Source organism: Zalophus californianus, chromosome 4, assembly GCF_009762305.2.
Source record: "Zalophus californianus isolate mZalCal1 chromosome 4, mZalCal1.pri.v2, whole genome shotgun sequence".
NCBI lineage: Eukaryota > Metazoa > Chordata > Mammalia > Carnivora > Otariidae > Zalophus > Zalophus californianus.
This window is the reverse complement of record NC_045598.1, coordinates 170,857,318-170,883,178: the sequence shown is the minus strand read 5'-3', so window position 1 is coordinate 170,883,178 and position 25,861 is coordinate 170,857,318. Positions and strand designations below refer to the sequence as shown.

Sequence of the window (25,861 nt, the reverse complement as noted above, 5' to 3'; positions counted from 1 at the left end):
TCTCTCAAAAAAAAAAAAAAAAATCTTTAAAGCCTCTTGCTAGACACATGACACTGGGTGTCAGTTAAGGTCTGTGTTTTAGGTCCCTCATCTTTTTTTTTTTTTTTTTTTTAAGTAGGCTGCACGCCCAGCATGAAGCCCAACACAGGGCTCGAACCCACAACCCCAAGATCAAGACAAGAGAGTCGGACGCTTAACCAACTGAGCCACCCCAGTGCCCCTAGCTCCCTCATCTTTAAGAGGAGATGATATTTTCTACTCCACAGAATTGTCATGATGAGGATTAAATGAGCTAATATCTGAAAAGGTGGTGAGAACACTGCCTGGCACATATTAAGCACTATATAAATGCTTTTAAATAAAATAGGGTATAATTTAAACTTCCTTTAAAATATTACTTCCAAAGACTTACCTCTTTGGCCTTCATCAAGGAAAAAAGGCTCACTGACATTTCCTGAGAAACTTTTCATAGAAATGTTTAAAGCAGAACTTTTACATATCGTGAGTCTAGAAATTCCAAATCTGTCAAGTTTATATCAAACCTTTAACTGAATTTCAAAGTGAGTTGTATAAAAAATAGATGACCAAAAAAGATTATCAAATGAATACTTTATTAGAGTCATAACACTTATAAAATAAATTTCTTTTCATCATGGAGTTACCAGATTTTAAAACCAACACTTTCTCATTTCTATAGCATATATAAAGAAATTCTCAAATGCCATAATTTTTGTTCAAGTGCTTTGTCACTCAATTCACAAACCCGGAACACGATTAATCTACAAATATAAGTATTCACAGTCAGATGAGTTTTAGGCTTGGTTCTTAATGATCTAGAAGCAATCCATTTACAAAAGTGCCACTAAAGCCATTTCATGAAATCATTTAATTTAATGCCACCAAGCACAGACCTGTTATACTTTGGAAACAAAAATAAAATCTCACAACTAAATCTAGCAGACTAACTTTAAACGATTCCAACTTGAATGAACTATATATCCTTATGGCACATTTATGACTTTGTAATATACAATTCATAATACAGGTTTGAGTGTGTGGTATGAAGCTAGAAAAACCAAGGAAGTCAGATATTATAGAAAAGACAGGACATGAGTATAAACTCTTAGACTGATTTCTTCTTGCCACATGTTGCAACACGTCTTTATATCACAAACCAAACTCTGATAATATTCTTCTTTCTATGTGATTATTATATAAATAGCATCTGATCACTGAGCATTGATCATGTCACTCATTTGGGATTGTTCTATGTTCTATGACATCTAATAGCACAACGTAGACATGGCACTCTTAGGGGATGACTCAGCCAATAAAAGCAAAGGGCTGAAGGTTTCCTCTTTTCCCAGAGGAAGCCCGCCTGGGGCAGGAGATAAGTATCCTGCTTGGACAGTGTAGTGGGAGCTGGAACCTAACTCTCACTTGTTCTCCCATTCAAGCCATTTTTTGGCACCTTTCCACAACCAGGGTCTCTAACAGAGGCATTAAAATATTTTTTGTGCAATTCAGCCAGAGATAAGTTTGCAGGATGGCTGTTGTTACCAATGCAAAACAGCACAGATGCTGGGGCTATTATCAAAACATGTAAGAAGTTTCAACTTTAAGTAATATCTAATACTCTATTCAAAGTTAACTGAGAAAGTAATGCGAAATGACTAGAAGTAAAAAGTTAACTCTTCAGGGAAGCTCTATTTGGTAAAGCCTCATATAACCACACACAAATAGTCATATGTTCATGCACAGGACAAACAGCTGTATTCTGAAGCATAAATAAATCCAAAGCAAGACATAAGTAGCTAGATACCAGTTCCAGTAGTGATGAATGGTCTCTGGGGATTTCATTTTAAGGATGCCAGATGAGAGGTTTGCTCAGTTGTTAAGAGACCCTTAGTTTGATTAAGCAACTAAGATTTACTTCATAAATTACTTTTTCCTGTACCCAAGACTCTGCTTGAATTAGCCTGAAAAACTATCCACCACTTCAGGGGTAAGTACTTGACCATTAACACAAAGGCAACGTGATTATTGCATAATGAGGCTAAATATTATATGACTTATCTCGTTTTATACCCTTCAGGATCAGTTCAGTAAAATACATAAAATATAACTAAGGTGTTACACCAGAGGTCAGCAAACTATAACCTACAGCCCACAGGCCAAATCCAGCCTCCTTCCTGTCTTCCTGAATAAAGTTTTACTGGGACACAGGCTCACTGATTCATTTGCGTATTGCCTATGGCTGCTTTCACAAAGTAACAGCAGGGTTGAATTGTTGCAACAGAGACTGTATGGCCCACAAAGCCTGAAATATTTACCATCTGAACCTTTATAGAAAAAGGGTGCCAATCTCTGTTTTACACTAAAAGAGTTCAGGGGGAAGGCTATTTAAAACGTAGTTTGTTTTTGCTTTTCGTTTTTTGTTTTTTAAGGAAATTTCAGTTACCTATTAAAATTAAGGTTTAGGTGACTCAGCAATTAAACAAAAGAGATACCCCTTTTTCATGAGCAATATCTGCATATTTTATGGATATAAAGGAAAATTTTCTTTAAAAAAGAGACAGATGTAAAATTAAAGGCCATTTCTCTATTTAACATCATAATAAAATTAAAATTCCATCTACGAAATGAACCAAAACTTGCACTTAGATTCTCTCCATATACTAAACAAATTTCTTTTGGAATGTTGTTGTAAATGGACAAAACGGTATCCAAATTGATCAGACACATAAAGTAGACAAATGAAACCAACAGAGACCGTTAATTTCTAAGGAGTGTTACGGTCGCCATCTTCGTAAAGCCAGACCCAAACTGCAACCATAACAAGCTGTTGTCACAAAGGCAAAAATCTAAGAAAAAGGAAACAAAAGTTCATCAGATTTACAACACTGACTTTAAGAAAACACTCATTCTAAGGAACAACTATCTGAGCACTGATCAACTTACCTAAAGATACTTCAACACTTATGAAAATGGTTTATAGTCCTCTTTTTGATAATGTGTACTCCTGTTTTACCCCCTATCATTACCCCTTCTTTTAAACATTCTGGCCCCTCATAATTTTCTCATTTGTGGATAGCCTTAGGTTATTTGTTCACATGCTGGACTCACTTGTCAAACATTTATGAAACCCCCAAAACGACATTCAAAAATCCATTACGAGATGTCTATTCATACAGTGATTTCACAGCCAAGAAAAGTGCAAGTATCAGAACTTGAGGATGTATCCAATCCTTCCTGTGACAGTGGAAAGCGACTTTAGAAGTAAACAAAGTAAAGCCGCAGAAGTGAATCAACAGATTGGCATGGGAGATAGTTCTGAAACCTGCACTCAACTCTGAGTTACCATCCTTACTATTTGACAAGGATTTCTTTAGCACCAACTATGTGTACATCAGTACATTTGGTGCATATGAACAAATAGTAGTGTCCTCACCCTTTGGGAATTCATGGTCCATAGCAAAGTATAAGACAAAGCAATTAAATATGGTAAAACATTATGATTTAGTGCAGGGATCCTTTACCAGAAAACTGTAGCTCCGAGAAGGAACCATCCGATCCACCCATAGACCATGACCATTCTCTAACTGCCATTCTGCTATTCATTCTCCCCAGCCTTCTTCTGCTGGTTGTCTCTTTGATACATCTCTAATCTAGACATTGTCTGCTGAATGAGAATGACCACTTCTGATATCTATTATTAGTGAAAATGAACTTTCCTCTCTCAGGTATACTGAAATAAAAAGTAAAGTAAGGGACTCAATGTAATGTCACAAAAAAATGGCACATATATCTAGGTATTATTAAAACTCAGAAATTAAAGATTCACTTCTGTGGGAGTGTATGGATGAGATGGTATGTAATGTAGAACTAAAAGCATGTTGAGGTTTCCCAAGGCAGTTTCACTTAGGCAGAGAGAAAGGGAAGGATAACAGGGACAAAGTCACCGACAAGGGTCAGCCAGAACAGAACCACACCACGGAGAAACTGAAAACTGGGGGCTCTCAGGACAAAGGAACGTTAGTGAGAAATTGATGACATCCACCATCCACTAAGTACTTGAGCACCAACTACTCTTCTGAAAGTGGGATCTTAGGGCAACTATAAATAGACCAATTTGGTGCTACTTCAAGGATCTGAGAGGTAATGAGAATATAGCCTGCACCACTAAAAAGGAGGGCATTGAAGGAGTAAAGGAAAATCCAATGAGAATTGATGACTCATAGGAAGGACACTTGGTAGGAAAAAAGTCAATTCCAAGTCCCTGAACTTGTCTTCGCTTCATAAAATTGCTAAAACCAGTGGTTTTCTAACTGTGGTCTCTGGATACTAAGGATCCCATGGCAGTGCCTCAGAGATGAGGTGGACAGAGGTGGTTTCAGGAGAAGGATGGATGGGCATCATTCAAGACCTTTTCCTCCCACTCCAACTAGAGCATCTGTGCTCTCGCCATCTGTATTTATTGGGTTTTCAGTAAGATTTCATTAAGTAAAACAGTTTTACTTCCTATAAAAGAAAGTATAAAAATCACTGGTCTAAACTGGAGGCTGGAACCAGCCTCCTTTCTGTTGCAATCCACATATAGTCTTAATTCATTGTAGACACTCAGTGAATTCTGACAAATCCTAACAGAGGCTTGGGAGCCTGATGATAGTAGGTCTTAACATCATCACACCTCCACCCTTCAAAACCCAGACTCTAGACCTGTGCTGTCCAATATGAGAGCCACCAGCCACATGTGGCTATTTAAATTTAAATGTAAATTAATTAAACTGAATGAATTAATGGATTAATTAGTAGCCACCATATTGAATCGTGCATATATGGGATATTTCTATCATTTTAGAAAGTGCTGGTAGACAACACTGCTCCAGAAAGATTTTAATGGCTATATGGGGGAGTCCTGGGCTGTTTATATATACTATCTACATAAAATAGTAAAACATTAGGGTCACTAACTTGCTATATAGCCATATTAAATATCAACACATTTTAGGGAATAATTTGGATTTCTGACACTTTCAAAATTACAAAAACAGAAATAGTGTAGTATTTCTTCAAATTACCTATGTCAGTAAAAAACAACAAACTCACTCAAGTGTATGAATTAAGGGAGACTAAAAAATTCCAAAAATGTCCCCACGGAATGCATTTCATCTGTAAGTCATCTATTGTCATGGCGGGAATATTTACCCCCCTCACCCCCCTGGACTCTCCTCAGGGGCAGGAGCTGTATGTGGTTCATCCCTGTCCCCAACACCCCACCAGTTTCCGCCCTCATGGTAGGTTCTCCATAAGTACTCACTGAATTAAAATGAATTACAAGTAGGTATGGACCAGTGAAGAACAAATCTCCCTTACCATGTCTGCAGTTAAAGGAAGTAAAAAGCACAATGAATTCTTTCTACAAAACGGCTTTGTTGTGCCAGGCCAGCCGCAACCACAGGCTGGCTGTCCTTGGTGTCCGTGCTTCAGTGTCGGGGTCCACAACACCAGGGGGAAGGGCAGAACTTTGCCCAGGTCTACGTGTAATGCTAATGGCTACTGTTAGAGAAAGAGATGGCTGCCCGAGGAGTTTCTGGGAGACCGCGACAGTGGGGGAGGGGGGCTGGTCATCTGGACTCATGGACACTCACTGTGGCTGCTACATTTATGTTATACTGGTTATCACTCAAGAGCGGCTGCACAGTCATGGTCGTATTGCAGTGCAGATCATGCAGGGATGTGGTTGCTGCTTCCAGGAGAAAGGCTCCGAAGTAGAAGACAAACACTGTAAAATGGTATACAAAATCCTGAAAGAGAAGAAAAAAAAAAAAAAGACACCTACAATTAAAAGTAATACTTTTATTTTCTGTTCCTTATTTCAGCTCATGAGGTTTAGGTTCAGGAAGGTTAGAACACTTAATCAATCTTTAACCATACTCACCATTTACTCTGGCTGCCTGAACAATGTCAAGCTATTAGAATCCAAATGAAAACCAACCAACCTGCTGTAATCGGCATAGTGGCAAAACTAATGTCCTGAATTTTATAATAAAATATATAATTTCATACACCTTATTATAGTTATTGGATAAAAATATTATTGTAGTATATTATATAGTTATTAATATAATAATATACATACACACCTTTTATAATTAAGTCTTTTATTTCTGAGCAATTATTATTTCCATCCATTAGACTGTAACCCCATACACTGAAGAATGCAAAAGACCTACGACATCTAAGAATTCAATACCATATCTCCTGATATTCTAAAAAAGCAAATTATATATCATATACTTCAACAAAAAGTATAGGACCTCTCAAACAAAACTCAATTGTCATAAGGTGATTTCATACGTTGCTGGGATTGTGAAGCATAACTCTACTGGAATTCACACTGTCTTACACGAACTGATATCCATCAACACACTGCTGTGTATTTTTGTCAACAGCTCCCAGATACCTGGTACTTTACATTCATTGTCATTCATCCTTACAATCACCATTTATTATACCCATTTTATAAACAAGTGATTTTTTTTTAATTAAATGACTGTTCTAAAGCCATACAAACATAACCTTTTGAAAGGAGAACTCAAACCCACATAGGGCTGTCTGGTTCCAAAGTCTGCTTTCTTTCTTCTATCAAACTGTCTGTTATTGATACAGCAACATTACAGAGAAAAAACAGTGTGCTGCCTTTGTAAAGGCCCATTCAGCAAACAAAACTGACCGTGAGAATTGTTCTTACTCTGCCTAGAATAATAAGGAAAAGTTAACTCACTAGGAATGGGGATTACAAAGGTACACACTAAAAATGCGTTCTACTTAACACCTCTAACGTAGAAGCTGACTCACCAATGCCTTCAAAAGATTGAAGAACTGTGTTATGCACTGATCGTGTGTCTAATTGATAGCAGAAATGCTCAAACCCATGTAGCTATGCAACAGATGTTAACTGATGAAGGTCAAAGCCCAAACGTCCCTACTTTTAGGGATTAAAAGGAATAGAGCTGGATCTCAATTAGTAATTAAGATTGAGAGAAAAATATGTTTGAGATCACAGGCGCTCATCTAACTTACTGAGGTAGACCCTCAGAAGTGGCTCATGTGACGTTAGAAGGGGCGGGAAAAATCTGGTGACATGACCACAGCTCTTGGTAATGATGAGGCCCTCACGCTCTTCACCAGCCTCGGCTCATGGCACCCTCCCATCTCCCTGAGCATCAGCCACCGCGACCCTGTTTTGGTGGGAGGACATACTCTATGCTTCAGGGCCGTTGCTCTTTACTTGCAGTATTGTGTGGCTGGAAAAGACTCGTCCCACCACCAACTACCGCCTGCACCTCCCCCCACCCACCATCAACTTTCCAGTCCTGTTGCTTTTGACTTCTTCCTCCTTTTCAGTAGTAATCAGAACTGATGTGCGGTTAAGGCTTCCCTGTCCAATCCTTTTCCTTCATCTTTTATGGGTGTTGTCATCCAGTAAACATCTTCCACTCCTAACTCCGTCTGACTTGGGCGAGGCTATCCAGCTATCCATATCATCCTAGGGTCATATGTATTCTAAGGTGTTGGAGGAAAATAACTGAATTCACGGCAACCCTGGCGAGCAAATCACTATGCAGGCTCCTGGACCTTGGAGTCAGGCAGGTAACCTGCAGTGGGGAGTTACATGTATTTGTAAAGCAGCTCCTCATGTTCTACTGGGCCCTTGCACATCCGTAATCACGTACTGCACACAGTCCCTTTTAAAAAAGAACCTGACATCCAGCTGTGAGGAGTCTAGTTAGCAGACGGCTTTGGCTTCGGTGGATTGGGGATCTGCCAAGGCCACATTCCTCCTGGCAGTCCCCAGCTAATGATGGTACAGTGGGGATACTGGTGCCTGGCCCCTTTTGCCTAAAACAAGACTCTTAAGGCAAAGACTGTGCTCCTGAGCTTCTCATTAATTTAGGTAAGACCATCGATCTGCATCCCACTCTAGGACTTTTCTGCTTTACCCCATTTCCTTCCCCATCACCTTTCACAGGTGTTATCCCTTCCCCTCCCCCTCAAAAAAAGGCTCTTGCACTATTTTTTTTTTTTTCTAGAGAGAGACAGCATGAGCAGAGGGGAGGGACAAAGGGAGAGGGGAAAAGAGAGAATCTTAAGCAGGCTCCAAGCTTAGCGTGGAGCCCGACTTGGGGCTCGATCTCATGACCCTGAGATCCTGACCTGAGCTGAAATCAAGAGTCAGATGCTTAACTGCCCCGGCTACCCAGGCGCCCCAAAATCTCTTGTACTTTTAAATTCATCTTATAGTCTGCTTCCCAGTGGACCTGAGATGATAGATATGCTCTTCTAGTATCCTGAACACTCCCTGCTTGGCCATTAACATAATTTTGACTAATGCATCAGTTGTATAATTATTTTTTTTAAGATTTTATGTATCTGAGAGAGAGAGAGAGAACATGAGCGGAGGGGAGCGGCAGAAGCAGACTCCCCACTGAGCAGGAAGCTGACATGGGGCTCCATCCCAGGACGCTGAGATCAATACCTGAGCTAAAGGCAGACACTTAACCAACTGAGCCACCCAGGCGCCCCTGTGTAATTATTTCTTTACTGACACCGTCTACTACAACAAACTCTGAGAGCCACTACAGGCCTGTCTTGTTCACCACTGTATTTCCAGGGCCTACTACTATAGGGCCAGGTACATATCAGGTGCTCCGTCAAGACTCTCCACCACAGGAGAGCCACACCCACATTTATATTTGGCCATCCTGGACATCTCATTCCGATTCCTGCTACGTGTGGAATACATGCAAGAAGGTCTTCCACTGATTTTTGCTCGTTGTTTTGGACAAGGCACATTGTTTATGCAAAACCAGTGGTTCTCAGAGGTAAGCATGCCTCAGAATCATCTGAAAAGCTTGTTTCAGCACGGACTGCTGCATCCCACCTTCTGAGTTTCTGACTCAGGATGTCTGGGTGGGGCCTGAGAATCTGCTCGTCTAACAAGTTGCCAAGTGCGGCCGCTGCCACTGGCCAGGGACCACCCCTTGTGAACCACCTGTCCTGAGTGCTTGGCACCTCCCTATCAGCAGATGGCCCCAGCCCCTTTCCGAGTCTCCTTTGTATACTCCCGCTCTTCTGCCAGACTTCGCGATATTCACACTGCCCACAGTGTGGCCCGCTTGTCTTCACTTTTTGCTCAGGTAAACAACCTTAAGCAGAGCGTGATTTTTTTTTTTTTTCCCCAGCAACAAATGACTATCCCCCATATTCTTATCTTAAGCCTAGCTTTGCTCCTCAGGTCAACTTTTGACTAACTAGTTTAAAAAAAAAAGCTACATTGTAAATAGGGGGATCCTGGTCTCCACAACAGCACGAAAGAGGGACAAAAGCCACACCGAGCTTTATCTTCCTCAACCGTAAAAATGAGAACGGTAATAGTCTCCCATAAGGAATTGTCATAAAGATCAAATAAGTAAAGGAATGGCGGGACAGAAAATATAGCTCAGGATATTCACAGTATTAAGTGATGTCCGTAACAGGCAAATGCATGCCACCTACTTTGGGGGAATAAAGTGAAGCATGTTTAATTGTACAGGACTTTTTTTTTTTTTTTTTTTGGTAGCTCTTATTTTTCTAAAATATATCTTGCCTTCATACCCCACCTCTCCAAAAATGGAAAATAAGTATGGTATCTCTTAAAGTTAGGCAAAATGGTATTTCCTCAAAAAAAAAAAAATACAGAAAAACCATCTCAAAAATCAAAATCTGCTTCTTTCCTCAAATTAGAATAGGGCAAGTTTTTAGCATTTAATATATGTTATATATATTACATATTATATTTTTATTTCATCACTTACACCAAAGTTAGAAAGCTTGGGAAAAAATACTGAAGATTTCTACCACCACAAATGTTAATTCAACCTCATGATCAACAAAAGGTAGAAGCTATGAATATTTTAGTTAATATCCCACAACAAATACTTTTAGAAAATAAATTCTTCATCAAAATGCATTCTTGCTTCCTTCATGCACTGTATACAGGTAACATTAAACTGTTATCACAAGGGGAAATATTTTTTGCGCAGTTAATGTCTAACAATTCCAGAATACAGCAATTAAAGATGGTTACCATCTGGTGATGACTCCACGGTATGCATGGCTCAGAAAATTTTCTGGCTGAGAGTATACGCGATACATCACAAAACCCACCAAAAGCAACTCTGTGGTCAGAAATGACTGATTATGTGGAAAATCACAAAAGGAGAGGAAAAAGAAAAGGAGAACATTCTAAATATGGCAAGCATTTAAGTCAACTCTGTAAAGACATGAGTTGGCTTTTGGAAAGTGTGTCCACCATGACGAGGCTGTGCTGTGTGCTGTGTGGGGCCACCACCATTTCCTCCCTCTGTACGAATGGACCATCCCACTCTCTGCAGGAGACCTCTGCAACACACTGGTAGGTCTTTCCAATTTCAGTTGCCCCTTTCGTAAAGTGGTTTAATTAAAAAACAACAACAACAACACATTCTTACATTTTATTGTCTGAACAACAAATATAATGTTACAGAGAAGGGGGGAACCACATATGTAGGAAACCTAACAAATTTATAAGGATATTAATGATGTACTCAATCTCAGAAATTAGTCAATATAAACAAAAGGAAAAAAGATGGTATGAACATACGCCTAATAAAGGAGGGATGTTGGAAAAATATTTAAACATTGGTACAACATGTGCATCAACCATTAGAAGCAACGCTGGGCCGTGCAGGACCCTGGAGACTCTCTACTTAGTAACCCTTCAGTTGCTGGGCTATTAGGAAGTCCAGGAAGGTCCCAGAGGAAGGGCCAGGTTGGCAGGGAGCACAGCACTTGGGAAGAGGTAGCAGGTTGGGGCAATGACTATGTATTAACTAGTACTGAAGGCTATACTGGTACATGCTGGCCAAATACCATCTCTGAGCTTAATACCTAAAGAGCCTGGTGGTACCTACCAACATCAGGTAATGATGCATTCACTCATACATGATTATGGGAAAGCTAGGCATTTAGAAAGAGGAGATTAAGCAATCTATCTGTAACTTATACAGAGATTTCTGATCTTCATCACTTGACCAATTATTTAGAAATATTTTCTTATCGTTAATGAGAAAGCAAGGCAAAAATGTAGGAACACACTGCATCAGCACCCTAAGAAACAGAAGGACTTCCTGTGTGTGTGTGTCTATGGAAATAATTTTTTACCTTAAGTTTTTATTTAAATTCCAGTTAGTTAACATACAGTGTAATATTAGTTTCAGATGTACAATCTAGTGACTCAACAAAAGGACTTTCAAAGTTACAAACTGCATGAAGTGGCATATTTAAGGAATTATGATGATTATGGATCATATGCTGTAAATCAGACACAAAGCTGATGAGCACTTTAGAATACATTAATTCCAGGTAGGTACTATTATTACATTTTACAGAGGAAGAGATCGGAAGTCATAGAGGTTCAATACTTTGGCCAAGGCTACACAGTTATTAAACAAACCAGACCTAACTTCAAAGCCTTTGCAAGATTATAACCCTTGCCCCACACTTCCTCCTTAACTTTACACTAACCATCTGCCGCTGGGCTGGTTTAATGGGCAACCACATCCACTAGACTTCACTGCTGATAACATCTGGAATGATGATTCTCCTTACACTCTGTAAACTAGAACATTTTTTAAGATGCCTAACATCCGTCCTAAAGCTGGTGAATACAATGTTACCATACCTGAAAAGAACAATATAAGCCTGACTAAAGGGCTGATTTAAGTTTCTAACCAGCAACTGACTGAAATGTAACAGAGGTTCTCCACGAACTTCTTCATTAAAGGCTGTCCGCCACAGATTGGAATTCAAGCTCCCCTGGCCATTCTGAAATAGCCTCAGAGATGGAATAAGCATAAGCACGAAAGAGGCCCCCTATATTATACGGGAAAAGAGAAAGTAAGTTGATCCAATTTAATGGCGTCCTAATTTTTAAAATTATGTTGATTATAAATTCATTTCTTAAAATTATCAATTCTTACTAATTTAGGACAGGAATTAAAAATAAATATAAACTATCCCCCTTTCTAAGTATTTAGAGAATAGAGTATATAGCCACTGGTTTTCTGAAAAGAACGTATGTATTTAGTATCTGAAGCAGAAATCAATGGAAAATTTCAAGATCCATGTCACAGCATCCATCTCTCAAAGGCACCTCTTCGATAGTTCAATAACTGTAATGCAATTCATTTGTTGCATGAAATAAAAGGGTCTTTGAATAAAGGTCCTTTAACTCATAAAGGAGTAACAGAAAGATTGCTCGGCTCTATTGACAGAAATTTCACAAGCTGGGAGCCTGCTGTCCAGCAACGCGGCCACGTGGCAGCACAGCGGACCGGGACTCAGACCTTTCCTCTCTCCCTGGAGGCAACAGAGAGAACAGGGGACCAGGCATTTCAGGACAGAATAAGATATTTATACGTTTCTCGCATTTTCCTGAAATAGACCTAAAAATCCCTTACCAGGAAGTTCCAGTTGGCATCAATCTGAGTCACCACGCCAGAGAGGAACACGCCCAGGAAGAGGAGGGAAAAGATAAAAGCCGTCACGGACACAAACATGACCCATCCTTGTAGCAGAGGTAGAGGAACGTTGGAGGAGGCAACCAAAATCCAGACGAGTCCCCCGAACAGCTGCAGGAAGGAAGAAAGATGTCACGGGTGTGGGCAACAGAAGTGAACATGCTCACATCCCTGCCTCTTACCCTTGGTTTCTCCCCAGCCCCCTGCACACGTTCCCGCCACCCCGCCCACTGCCTCCCTCTGTCCTCACGCGGGACACCAGCTTCCCCACCTGGCGCAAGGCCAGCACTTCGGCTCCCAGGTCTGACCTGGAGCCACACCTGTCTCTGCACCTGCCTCCAAGTTGGACTCTCATCCTCAGCCCATGAACAGACACAGAATTCTTTCATTACCTAAAAGCATTTTCCTTTGACCCTGTTGCCTTTCTAACAATTTCCTTTTCAGTCAGCCATTTCTCCAAATTCATCTTTGCTTGGTCCCCACCTTCTATCCGTGAGCTTGGACTCTTCAAACCACTGGCTTCTGCCCTCACCACTTCTCAGAGAGTTTATCAGCAAGGATCAGCCATCATCTTTCTAACCTGTCACTTCTAATGGCCATGTGCCCGTCCTTATCATGGCCTATTTGTACATGTGAGATTACTGCCTCTCTGTCGAGTAATAGCCACAGCTGCTGTACCTGGTAGTCAACACAACCTACCTGATTTATTGATACTCCTCTGCATGCTGGGCATGGGAATCGGTACTTTGGATATTCACAGATCTAATGTGCAGTAAACATTTACTGCCTGTCAGGTGCTGTTCCGGGAGCTGGGAATAAGATAGTAAACAAGCTACACTTGGTCTCTGCCATCACAGAATTCACAGTCCCTTACAGGAAAGAGGCTATTTTTTTTTCAATTTTATTTTTTATTTTTTTAAAGATTTATTTATTTATTTATTTATTTATTTATTTATTTATTTATTTATTTATTATTTGGAGAGAGCAAGTGGGGGAAAGGGCAGAGGGGGAGAGAGTGTGTCTCAAGCAGACTCCACACTGAGTGCAGAGTCTGAGGCAGGGCTCGATCTCACCACCCTGAGATCATGACCTGAGCCAAAATCAAGAGACACTTAACTGACTGAGCCACCCAGACGCCCCAAGAAAGAGACATTTAAGCAAGTGAGTAAAATGCTGCTTCATACATGTCACAATTGGGCAAATACTGGGCACTGCAGGTTCACAGATGGAGGGCTCTAAAATTCCAGAGCTGGAAACTCAGGAAACACTCCCTGGAAGCAACCACCCAAGGGACGAAACTAGGGAGTTTAGCAGCAGGAAGAGAAGGCTGTCCTGGGGCAGGAGGCCAGCCCTGAGCGGATCAGGTAGAGCTGAGGGGCAGGGCTCAGCACGACAGGAGCAGGAGGTACCATGTGGGGCGATGGCCAGAGGTGAGAGCTGGAGGCTGGGCTGAAAGGCCCTGCAGGTCCGCTCAAGGAGATGAGCTTCTCCCAAGGGCAATGGGAGGCCATAGAACCCCTGAGCAGGAACTAGCATGACCCAATTTGTATTCAGAAGCTTCTCTCTGGCCGGACAGGAATGGATGCAGGGCTGAGGGACCACAGAGGAAACCATTACAGCCACAGAGCACAGCCCAGACTCGGGCAAGGAGCACAGAGAGGAGTGAATGGATTAGACAGAAGCTGAGAAGTGGTGGCAGGTGGTGACTGATCAGACAGGGGACATAACAACAAAAGAACAGATAAGAAGGAAACCCAGATTCCTGGCTTAGGCAACTAGGAGTGAGGGAGAAATCACAGGAGGAGAACAATTACGGGGTAGAGACGGTCAGTTTTATAAACGTAACCACAGCAGTCTCCTCTAAGCTACCACAAAGTGATAGAGGCTACACATCCTTTGCATGGCATTCCATAACCTGTCTTTCTCAGCCTTTGTCTCTTGCCACGAAGCCCCTCACATTTTACATTAAAGAAAAAAAAATCCACAGTCCAAAGACAAAGTGCTTTTTGCATCTGAGTAGCCTGACGTATGCTGGCCCCGAATGCCATTCCCTCCCCATGTGTATTTGAGAAACTGGAAGAGCACACCACCCCAAAAATCTTTCCTGACTTCCACCCCACGCTCAGGTGTCCCCCCTGTGCCCTGGGCAAGCTCCCTATGTGGATATGTTACACTGATGAGAAACACTATCATTGGATGGCCTGGCTCCCAGTCCAACCTCACTAGGAGACTTTCTGGGCAGCCAGCCACCTTACAGGCCTCTGCATCTAAGCCATTTATCCACCGACAGAATGATCTCTTCCTATCAGTCAGGTACTAGGCTAGAGTTGGCAGTCCAAAAGCCTAGGCTACACACCTGTCCTGAAGATACCTACAGGTAACTGGGAATCAACCCCAGCACCCCACCTCTGACCACACACACACACACACACACACACACACACACACACACACACGTCACACCGTAGAAACATGCCCACCTGGCATGCAGAAGGCTCACCAATATTTGCTTAGTAAATAAACTCCAAGTTTCCAAGAACAGCTAGAACTCTACGTATTAAAAACCAATAACCATGTGTATCTTGCTTCTTAAGTATCGAGATAATAGCCAAATTGCACAAATCGCTAAAAGTTAAAATCACAAGTTCTAAACAAAGTCCCAGTCATACAATCCATTACCACTCTGAAAAACATTTTTGAAGGCATAATAAATTATCACTTGAGTATGATAACTGCAGCACCAATCTGATCAATTTATAATTGGGGTAGCTGGTATACCTGAAGTCCTAATTTCAAATAAAACAAAAAAGATCAAAAAAATTAACAATCAACCCACAAAGTTTTATGAAATAAGTCTAAGTCATGAATATTAATGCATATTTAAAAATTTTAGCCACAGCCTTTTTAGTAACTATGAAAGAAATAATGTTCCTGGTAAAAAGATTCTCTACTCTTTCATACTGTTTACTAAATATTTGAAGGTGATAAGATCTTCAGATCTTTCCTTTTTTTTTCCAGCATCATCTTCCTGGTAACCTTTTCTTATTCTCCCACTACAAATAACTTAACGTTACTTTAAATACTATTTAAGAAATATATGTTGCTATTAAATTATCTATTAATTAAAGAGTCGTTTATTGAGAACCAAGGTGCAAGTACATACACAGGGTAATAAAGATCAATTGGCCATGTTTATTAGGGGCAGGCAGACTCAGATAGAAAAGCATAATTATAGGACATAGGGATTATGATAAATTGACTCTCTGAAGAAGGGCTATATGATCCCCTGAAATTAAAGAGAGCATTTAATGAACCCCGACTGGACCTCAAACTGGAAGGCCTCAAATCTACCGCCAGGCACTGTAGAAGAATACTCAGGGAGAAAAAAAAAAAAAAAAAAAGGTGAGGTTCTGTCTCCAGGAGCTCTAGATTAGGGAGAAATAGACACCATCAAATCTGATTCAGGAGCAGATTGTGGCGAGTGCTATAAAAAGAGCCCCACACAGTGTGCTCCGAGAGACTGGGAGAGGAGAGAAGAAATATAGTGGGAGGCGTGGAGAGAGGGAGGCAGGGGAGGCAGGTTTTGAAGCAGGCTTTCAAGGTAGACCAGGGCTTTGACAGCAGATGCTGGTGTGAAACAGTACAAATGAACCATTCTTGTCACACTCAAAATTACAGCCCTTCCAACACCTCAAAGGCTCAGAGAGGAAACGGAATGCTTATATGACCAGAGAACAGATTCGCCTCCTCACCTGTGGCGTGTGTGCTGTGTGGGAAGGGGCCTGGGGAAGGAGGATGGTGTGTGAGTGCCCCTCTGCCTGTATCAGCAATCGCCCCACCCCACCCCACCCCTGGCTCCGTGAGTCTGTGGGATCCAGACTAAAGTCCTGCTCACCACAGCAGCTTTGGGAGGTGCCGGAGGGATGGGTCAGAGAAGCGAAGGGAGGCCACCAGGGAGACCCACCTTCCTCCCTGCGAGACTGTCATGCTGGGGTAGGGGGTCACTGGGGCTTTGACATGGTTCTTTCTTCCTTGCTTTAGGATTTCCTTTTGCCAAAAGCTACTTTTTCTCCCTGAGCTTCCCAACTTGGCTCCAACTTCAAAAACTGATCTTCTAATAACACTACCACTATCCACATTATTACACTCACTTCAGCTAACTCTGGGCATTACGAAGCTGAGAGCATTTACCAGCCATACTGTAATTATCAGCATCCTAGTTTAGTACAGGTGACTCTGGAGGGAGCCTTGTTTTCTGAGCACAAAAATGGTTAAAATCTGAGGGAGAAGAGCTGATAAAGTACCGTAGCAACTGCACAGTACACACACTGTGAAGAGAGGTGGAATGCCATGTCCACCCACGTTTTCTCCTCTTGGATCTGAATCCACATTCCGACCTCCTGTCTATCACTGCCTTCCATCACTCTCCAGTGCCCCCAAAAGTCCAGTAATTACATATCAAACTCACCCAATGCACCCCATTTTGACATTTCTTTCAGGAAGTAATAAGCTGGGGCTCATGCCTCTGAACCTCAAGCTCTACCAAAAAGCTGACCAGACTCCCAGGTCTGTTGCAAAGGCCAACGTTTCCTAGAACTAGGTGGCAGCCTTCCCCTGTGACTCAGTTCCCCCTTACCCTCTGAGCTGAAATTCAGGTGTACCTGGCAGACACCTGGAGTGCTCAAGTATGTGTGGAGCTGCAGTTACTCAATGCTACTCCGTCCTAAAACCACAGATCTCCTTTGCGGCTTTACCATATGTTTATTGCCTTGGCTTGGCTCCTGCAGCCCGTAAGGGTGTGACTGAATCGAAACCTTCCCATAAGAAAGCCGTGGAAGTTTTCCTCCACACACCACACTGAACTGAACCTTCCGAGTTGGACTTAAAATGTGTTTTCACTAGGAACCACAGACTGGTGAGAGCCGTAGCCCCGCGGGAAAAGGTGGTGTTGAGCCAGAAGCAACTCTTGCAATATCTGCTGCTCAGATGGCAGATTTCTCAACTTGTCTCCTGTCTGGATGGCCTTCCGTCTCTAAAGGAGTCGTTTTGCAAATACCCTTTTGTCTTTGCCAATGTCACTTGTTTCCTACTAGCATGCTTTTAAAACATGCCCTCCAATATCTTAGCTAACAATCGGCAAACCCATCTGACACCTTCATGTTAGTATACCCTTATTAGCGCACTAACGAAGTAAACAGGCCAGTGCCTACTCTCACCTATTTTTAGTCAACGTTTGGAAGGAGAACAGGCAAAGGTAAGTGAACCTGAAGGTACGAAGGACTGGTTAGACTACCCCTAAGGAGAAATACTTCATTATTTAGAACTTCCTGTATATAACATATAACCCCTTCTTTCTGATTTTCCTGCTATTTATAGATCGAGCATTTCATCACTGTAGCAGTGAGAATGAACCAGCCAGCAAGCCTAGAGAGAAAAACAGTGTCTCTTAGTCTGGTTTACAGAGTTAGCTTGAGTGAGAGGTTGAAGCTGATGAGGATAATAGAAATATTAGCTAGCATTTATCAAATGCTTATACTCCAAGAACTGCTCTAAGGGTTTCATTTGTACCAATTTAATCCACACAAACACTGAGAGATAATTACTATTATTATTCCCATTTTACAGATCAGTGGAAGTAGACAGCCATTAATAACTTGCCCTAAGTTATACAGTTAATAACTGTTAGAAGTGGGGCTTGAACTTGGCAACTGGCTTCCAAGAGCCTATGCTCTTGACATTATGCTGTTGTGCCTCCCTCAAAGGTTAGTGTTCATTCTAGAGCAGGGTTTCTATCCTTTTGTTGTGGACTGGCTTGCTGGAGGTGGCGGTGGGGGGGGTTGATTCCCTATCCAGAGAGAGAGAGAGAGAGAGAGAGAGAGAGAGAGAGAGAGAGAGAGAGAGAGAGAGAGAGAATGGGTGCGCGCACATGAACAGTGGGGAGAGGCAGAGGGAGAGGAAGAAGGAGACTCCCCGCTGAGTAGGGAGCCCGATGCGGGGCTCGATCCCAGGACCCTGGGATCACGACCTGAGCCGAAGGCAGATGCTTAACTGACTGAGCCACCCAGGCGCCCTCCAAGATTTTTTTTAACTGGGCACATACTTCGGTCAACACATACAACTTATAGATGTGCTTCCAAGGCAGCCCATAAATGTGTAAATTCATTCACCGCATGACTGTAGTCAAGTGGTAACAGTACTGAGATACTGCTGCTGCCTCTCCAAGCTCACCTTCTTCCCAGCTCCACTACTTTCCCAGCTACCCTAGCCTGGCACTCCAGCCTCTCGTCCCTTAACCCCTGCACACGAGTCCATCACGCTGGTCCATGCTTCTGCCTAGCATGCTGCCACCTAAATTTTCTCTGGATAACTAAACTCTGGTAGCAGGTCTTCCAGAAAGACTTCCCTGGCCAGATGCCATCCCTCAGTGCTTCCATGGTTATTGATGTGTGTATCTTCTGTAACACTTACAACTACTGGTTTGAAATCACAGGTGCATCTGGCTGTTTTGCCCACTGGATTGTGAGGTCAGAATCAGCAGCATTGCCTTAAACATCACTCTATGCTCAGAACCCACGACAATGCTTTCTCCGGAAGAAGTTCAAGTGCATTCTCCTTGAAATGAATGAAAACCAACCAGTGTTTGTAATGAATGGTTCTAGAAGAAAATGCTCCAGAAGTACAGCTTGAGAGGCTCAGAACGCACTGCTGTCTGGAGCCTAGCTCATTCCCTGGTACATGGTGGGTGTTCGAAAATAGGCATGAAGACTAGTGAAGCAGGAACACGTACTTCTCAATTTTTAAGTTATTATTGGCAACACCCACCACTGAGTACAGGATCTCAGGAGGCGGGGATGGCAAGTTATGGGGAAGTTGGCAGATTTGCCAGTCTAGCTCATGACACCCCATTTTCAATCTTCTTCGGGCCCCAAATTTTTTCAGTTCACCTATTCTACTGCAACAGCTGCTGGAACTCTTGACGAGGGTAGTGTCTATCTCATGGCTTACCCGCCCCCCACCTGCTCCCTCCATCAGTCCCCATCTGTCCTCTCCCCGTGCGGACTTCCATCCAAACTGGTCCTGGTCCTGGACTAGCCCTGGTAAGTACAAGCCGGCAAGGTGTTTTTGTTTGTTTTAAATCAGAAAAAGGAAAACAAGACAAGTTCTGGGAAGCAATGAGAAATAACAGATATGGAAGAGGCCTCTGTACAAAACTTACTAATGCAAAAGAAGTTTTACTTTTTAGACTTACATTTGAAAGTTTAAAAAAATATGTTTGAGAATGCTAAAAAGAATTTGGTACTACAGTTTTTTTTTTTTCCTCCCCATCTGACCCAAACTTCCATTTTGGTTTCTTAAATAGCCAGTCCTAACCCTAAAATGGAAAGCACATCTTATACGGGAGAAATATGTACTGGCCCCTTTTTATTCTTTCTTCTAATTGCCCTTGATTTTTAAAAATCCTCTTTTCATGTTTGTGGGCAACTAGTTATCACCTAGGTTAAAAATGTCCCTGCAGGACAATGCCTTGACATCAGCAGGAACCCTACAAATCATTGCCTCTTTTCCTCCTTTCTACCTCCCTCCTTCTGGAAGCTACTATACAAAAGTTAAGAATGTCATATATGGTGACTCTTTCATATAAAAGAGGACATAGGAAATTCAGATCAGACCGCAGATCCCTGGAGAAGAATCATGACATTTTAAAAAGTTGCTCAGGACATCTACTCCAAAGCTGCCCTTCTCCACGCCAGCCAGTTTCTCTAGAAAATTTTCATACACTGTCCTGCAGATCCTGCAGGCATCTGCATCTGATAGGTATCACACGTGCAGGATAAGGTGTACACCAGCCTGGTTCCTGTCCTTTGTCATTACACAGTCTTTCCTATTCGGACATATCAACTCAAATATGCCATGTTCACGGCTCCTACTACCAGCTACAATGTTTCTATAGGGTTCTGCAAAACCAATCTCCTCTCCTTGACCTTTTCCTTTGAAGCTCAAAGTCAAGACGTTCAGGAACCTGATTTAAAGTTTTCCATATTGCTATGCTTCATGTTTCGTACAGGGCTGCCAGTCAGGGGCAAACAATTGCTGAAAATAATTTTTGGCAGGGGCATCAGTTTATTTTCTCTTATGAAATTTTAAGGACTCTTTACACATGGCTGGAGATTTTTAACCCAGAGGTAAAGGGGAAATCTTGCTTATAGAATAAAAACCCTTTTAGAGAGGGAAACCTATCCACGGAGAGCTCCTCTTACCACTGCCAACATACAATGTCCCTGTGCAACTCAAATCTATCTTCTGGGCAAGAAAAGGAAACTCTATACATCTGACCATTTATATGTTAGTCCAATGTCAAAGCTCTGGGTTGAAAATAACCTGAAATCCCTTCCACAGATTGCTCTGCATGACTGCACACGCCTGCTCCAGAGCCCCACCCTCCCCATCATCCTCTCGTTAACATTTGTTTTTCTGGCATAATTCCTCTGAGTTACATCTTATATTTAAGTCTGGCCTAGTATCATTTCAGGACACGCCAAACTTTGCGTACTCGGTTGACCTTCTAAACGTCAAATCTGTCTCTTCTTCTCTACTTTTTTCATTTGTCAAGTTGTCATTATCCCTCATTCAAACCACTGAAATAAGCCCCTGAGCTGATCTCTCTGCCTTCAATCTGTTTTAGAGCCAAGCCTCACTACTCAAAGATTTCTAAAACACAAGTATGATCCCGTATGCCCCTGACCTTCAGCAGCTCCCCATCCTATGCCTTGGCCTACCATTTCTCAGCACATCACAGCTCAAGCCCTACCTGTTCTTTCGACTTCTGCCACCTTCCCACAAGTTATGTAAAAAAAACAAAACAAACTAACAACCGCTAGAACCTTCATGCCATGGTCTGTCTCGTCTCTAGGGTTTACACATGCCCTTGTTTCTACCTGGAATTTTCTTCCCCACTTTTTGTGTCTATTGAATGTCTACTCATCATTTAAGACTAAACTCAAATGTCACCATCCCATTCAAGCTGTCTGTCCTGGACTCCTCATTGGCCAGACATGCTCTACCCTGTTTTTTTCTTTTTTTTTAAGATTTTATTTGAGAGAGAGAGAGAGAGAGAGTGCGCTTGCAAGCCAGTGAGCACGAGTGGGGGGAGGGGCAGAAGGACAAGCGGACTCCCTGCTGAGTGGGGAACCCAAAGCTAGGCTCCATCCCAGGACCCAGAGATCATGACCTGAACCAAAGTCAGATGCTTAATCGACTGAGCCACCCAGGCACCCCTCTACCCTGTTTTTCAATAGTACTTTTCATGAATCAATTTTATCGCTTCAAATACAGCCCTATAATTCTTTCTTGACTTTATACTTCACAATATAATAATTTCTTTTAAGGGTAGGAGCTATCCTATTTTCAGGGTATAAAATAAGGCCTGATACATAGCAGATTCTTAACTATTTCTTGAATAACTGAAAATTACTGGGACATCCACAACACTGCAGGTTGAAGCATGTGAATATGAGTCCTAGAATATCTCCCATAAAGAAAAACACTAATGAATATCTTGGGGAATGTGGGCAGTTTCCCAAACACTGAAACCATGAAACACACTGAATTCAACATATTGACCTTTATTCTTTTCCATGTTTAATACTGTCACATCTAATCTTTCTTGTGCATTATTACAAGATAATGCTGAAGCCAGGGACCCAAAATATCTTATTCAGCCCAATAGTACAGATGCTCCGATGTCATTTTCTTATGAACAGACCTGCCTGGAAAACACTTTAGCTGTATTTCACTTTCCATACTTCTATCTTTCTTCCTTGAATGGTAGTTAGTTATTTTTACGCATACCATCTCAACTAGGTTATATGTTCTTTCAGGCGAGGAAAGGTCTAAACATCTTTTTTTCCTGGAAGAGTGCCTTGCACACAGTAGGTATTCAATAAATACCCAACAAATGACTTAGAAAACATTAATTCAGGAAACCCTGAGAGAATTTGAAAATGTAACTTTGAAGGGGATGTTTTCCTTCCTAAGCTAAAAGGCTTTGCATTGCAAAAATAACTACATAGCTCGGTGCAAAAACTGAGGGGCTGACAACCTACATATCTGGAAGTGGAACACAACTATCTCAAAAAAGCATACCATGCATATGTGGTTGCAATCTTCTCGACCTACAGAGCCAGTGCTATAAATTGCCTTGCCTGGTGCTGTTAGGGGGGCGCTGTTTGCATCTTTTGAATTATCTCTCAAGAAGTGGCTTATACTTGAGAGATTATGAATGGGTATAATAAGGGGGATTGAGATTGAATTCTTTATGTAAAATTCGAAAAAAAGTACGTTGAAGTATAGTTGACATATAATGTTGTATTAGTTTCAGGTGTACAACATAGGGACTCGACAATTCTATACATTACTCAGTGCTCACCACAGTAAGTACAGCCACCAACTGTGAGACTGAATTTTCTGAGCAAGTCTGATCTCTGCTCTCTTAGGGCATATAATCCAATATTTCTAAGCGGGGGGAAGGGTAAGAGCCAAGAAGGATCTATAGTTTCGCTCCAGTGAGGTCTGTTATTTCTCTGAGGTCACCAATTTCATTAGACGATTTCGGTTCTTTTATTTCTGCAGGGATGGGTTGGGGAGGAGAGAGGATGATGTTCAAGTGAAGGGGTACGGGAGGCCTAGATTTTAACCTATCACATATGTTTGGCCATAACAAGGGAAAAGTAAACTGACATGGCTTTTGGAAGTGATGCTATTCTATGCAGATAAGGGTCCAAGACATGTTTCTGGAATAAGAAGCCAGACAACGTGAAGAGATAAGAGGAAAGTCTGGCTACTTCTGTGAGCCTGGATCCCTACTAGAATAGGGAGGGGTAGAAGCTCTCGCACAGGGAGAAAATTCATATTTTCCCTATTGCTGTCTTGTCCAGAGGGCCCTGATAAAGGCCGCTCTCAGTCCCAGCCATGACTGTACCCCAGAACCTCTGGGGAGCTTTTAGAAGAACCGGGCTGACTCTGGGCACCCCCCAGAGATTCTGATTTAATTAGTCTGGGCGAGTCACCGTATTTTTTAAAACTGCCCAAGTAATTAAGTACAGCAGAGTTGAGAACTAACTACTGGGCCAGATAAAGAAATATGGAGGCAGGGGAGAGGAAATAGAATAGAATAAATCACTTCCACTTTTTCCCTTCAGAATTAGGCAGCGTTTCCAACAGTGTCACAAGACCATGGACGGTCCTTGAGACAGTATTTGATTTGACAGCACATGGATGAGACTTCTTTGTATATATGTCCATATATTCACACATGTACCCTCACATATCTTTACATATATACATGCATCTGTAAATATGTAAGTCTATATTTGAGTAAATATTAGAAAAATACCCCCAGTATATCAGATTTGAGGATTCATGTGTCCTATTGTTTAGGAGGAGGCTTAAAGTAGGTACTAAAGTTTAGGAAGGGAATCGAAGTGAACATTCTGTAAATTCTAGTACAGGTGGAATGCGGATTTAGCAAAAACTTGTAAAAGAGGCATGCAAACTACTGGAGTTTGAGGAACACGGAACTAAAGCAGCCCAGAACTTAAACAAGCTTTCTCCCCAGATCCTACTGTTCTAAGCACATCTCCCCCACACACAACAGAGCCCGGGCCCAGTGCCATTCTCTCCCTACTCTTCTCACATGGAGGCCTGCGCCTCATCCCAAGCATTCGGATGCTTCTGAACTGGGCTCAGACTCAAACCAGCCTCTTCCAGCCTCGCCATCACGATCCGATTACTGATGTCATAGCCTATAACTCACTTGTCTCCTTTTTCAGATTCCAATCTGAGCTAAACTTAACTTAGCACGCCTTAGCCACCTTGGCATAATGGAGCAGAAAACCAATGCTCACAAGGCGTTCCAGCCCCACAAGCACAAAAGTGAAACTGAAGCAGCCAAATCGAGGTTATGCAAACTCAAAGGAACAGGTGAGGGAAGGAAGACGGGAACTCCTAGCCAACCAAACAACATCAGCCTGCAGGAAGGGCAGGGACTTGCTAACGTTGCACTCTGGATTTGCCATTCTCAGGGCGTGATGCAACCTCGAGTTGCCCAATTTATGTTTGCACATTTCCCCTGGTCCACAGCGAGTTCCAAAAGCTTCCAACTCCATAAAATCGCCTTTAAAAAGTTTAAGTCTCTAGCCCAATAAGGTTGCAGGGTGGCCAGGTGACCTCACCTTCACCTAGGCCCAATAAAGTGTGCTGAGAAGGTGTGGAGCTGCACAGGTCCACTAGGAAGCCAGAAGGTGCAAAGGTAGGCAGCGAGGAACTTGACAACCACGTTTCTACCTTTCCTCTGCCACTCTAGCACCCACTGGATTAGAAACCGCCAAGGGCACAGTTCATACTTGACCTTTTCCCCTTCCCCGCCTCCTAAGCCCTGCTCCTCTCCCCAATCCAAAGGGCACAAATAAAGACAAGGGGTGGGGGTGGGGGGAAAAGGCCCAGGTCTTAAGCCCACCTTCTCTTCCTGGTACCTCCCGCCTCGGCTTTTCACATCGTGGCAGCCTCCAGGTCACTCAATCATCGGCTGGCTACACCTTTGCACCACCCAACAAAATGGCAGGTTAGCAACAGGCGAGACCGAGAGCGCCTGCTCTAGCTCTAGCCAAGCGCGGCCCCTGGCCAAGCCGCCGGTGGTCTGTGGCGGTGCCCCAGGCCGAAGCGCCCTTCCCCTCTGAAAGTCCCCAATCCTGGGCGCCGCCGGGCCGTCTGCTCGCTCTCTCGGGGCGATTTCTGTCTCCAGCGGGGGAACAGGCGCCAGCGTAACAGGTGCCAGGCAAGTGGGCCCAGGTGCGGGCTGCGCTAGGCAGGGAGAGGGCAGGACCCCGGGAGGGGCGCAGGTAAAGGCCACGTCGAAGGGAAGGGAGCTGGGGCGCGCGCAGAGGGAGAGAGCCCAGGGAGCAAGGATGCCGCTACCCTTCCCTGCTCCCCGGGCGCGACCGTCACCGAGGCTGCCCCACTTACAATCTCCAGGCAAACGAAGGCACCCGAGTAGGTCCGCAGGATGTCCGGGCCGGCGGGCAGAGTGATCCGGGGCGCCGGGAAGGACACGGCGGGGTTCGGGGGCGGCGGGACTGGCGCTCCGCCGGCCGACATGCTGCCGCTGCCGCTCTGCGTCTCCGCGCGCCGCCGCCGCCGCCACCGCCACCGCCACCGCCACCGCCTCCCTCCGCCCGCCTCCTCCCGCCTCCGCCCGCCTC

General features: G+C 43.0%; 1 protein-coding gene across 1 annotated transcript; it reads right to left on the bottom strand.

Moving 5' to 3' along the window:
- Positions 1-590: 590 nt before the first annotated feature.
- Positions 591-25,861, bottom strand: MAL2 (mal, T cell differentiation protein 2). The gene is made up of 4 exons (XM_027572250.2): positions 25,626-25,861; positions 12,546-12,716; positions 5,652-5,807; positions 591-2,864 (listed from the first exon to the last, which is right to left on the bottom strand). Exons 1-4 carry the CDS (start codon positions 25,755-25,757, stop codon positions 2,793-2,795), a joined length of 531 nt encoding a protein of 176 aa, XP_027428051.1. The 5' UTR covers positions 25,758-25,861; the 3' UTR covers positions 591-2,792.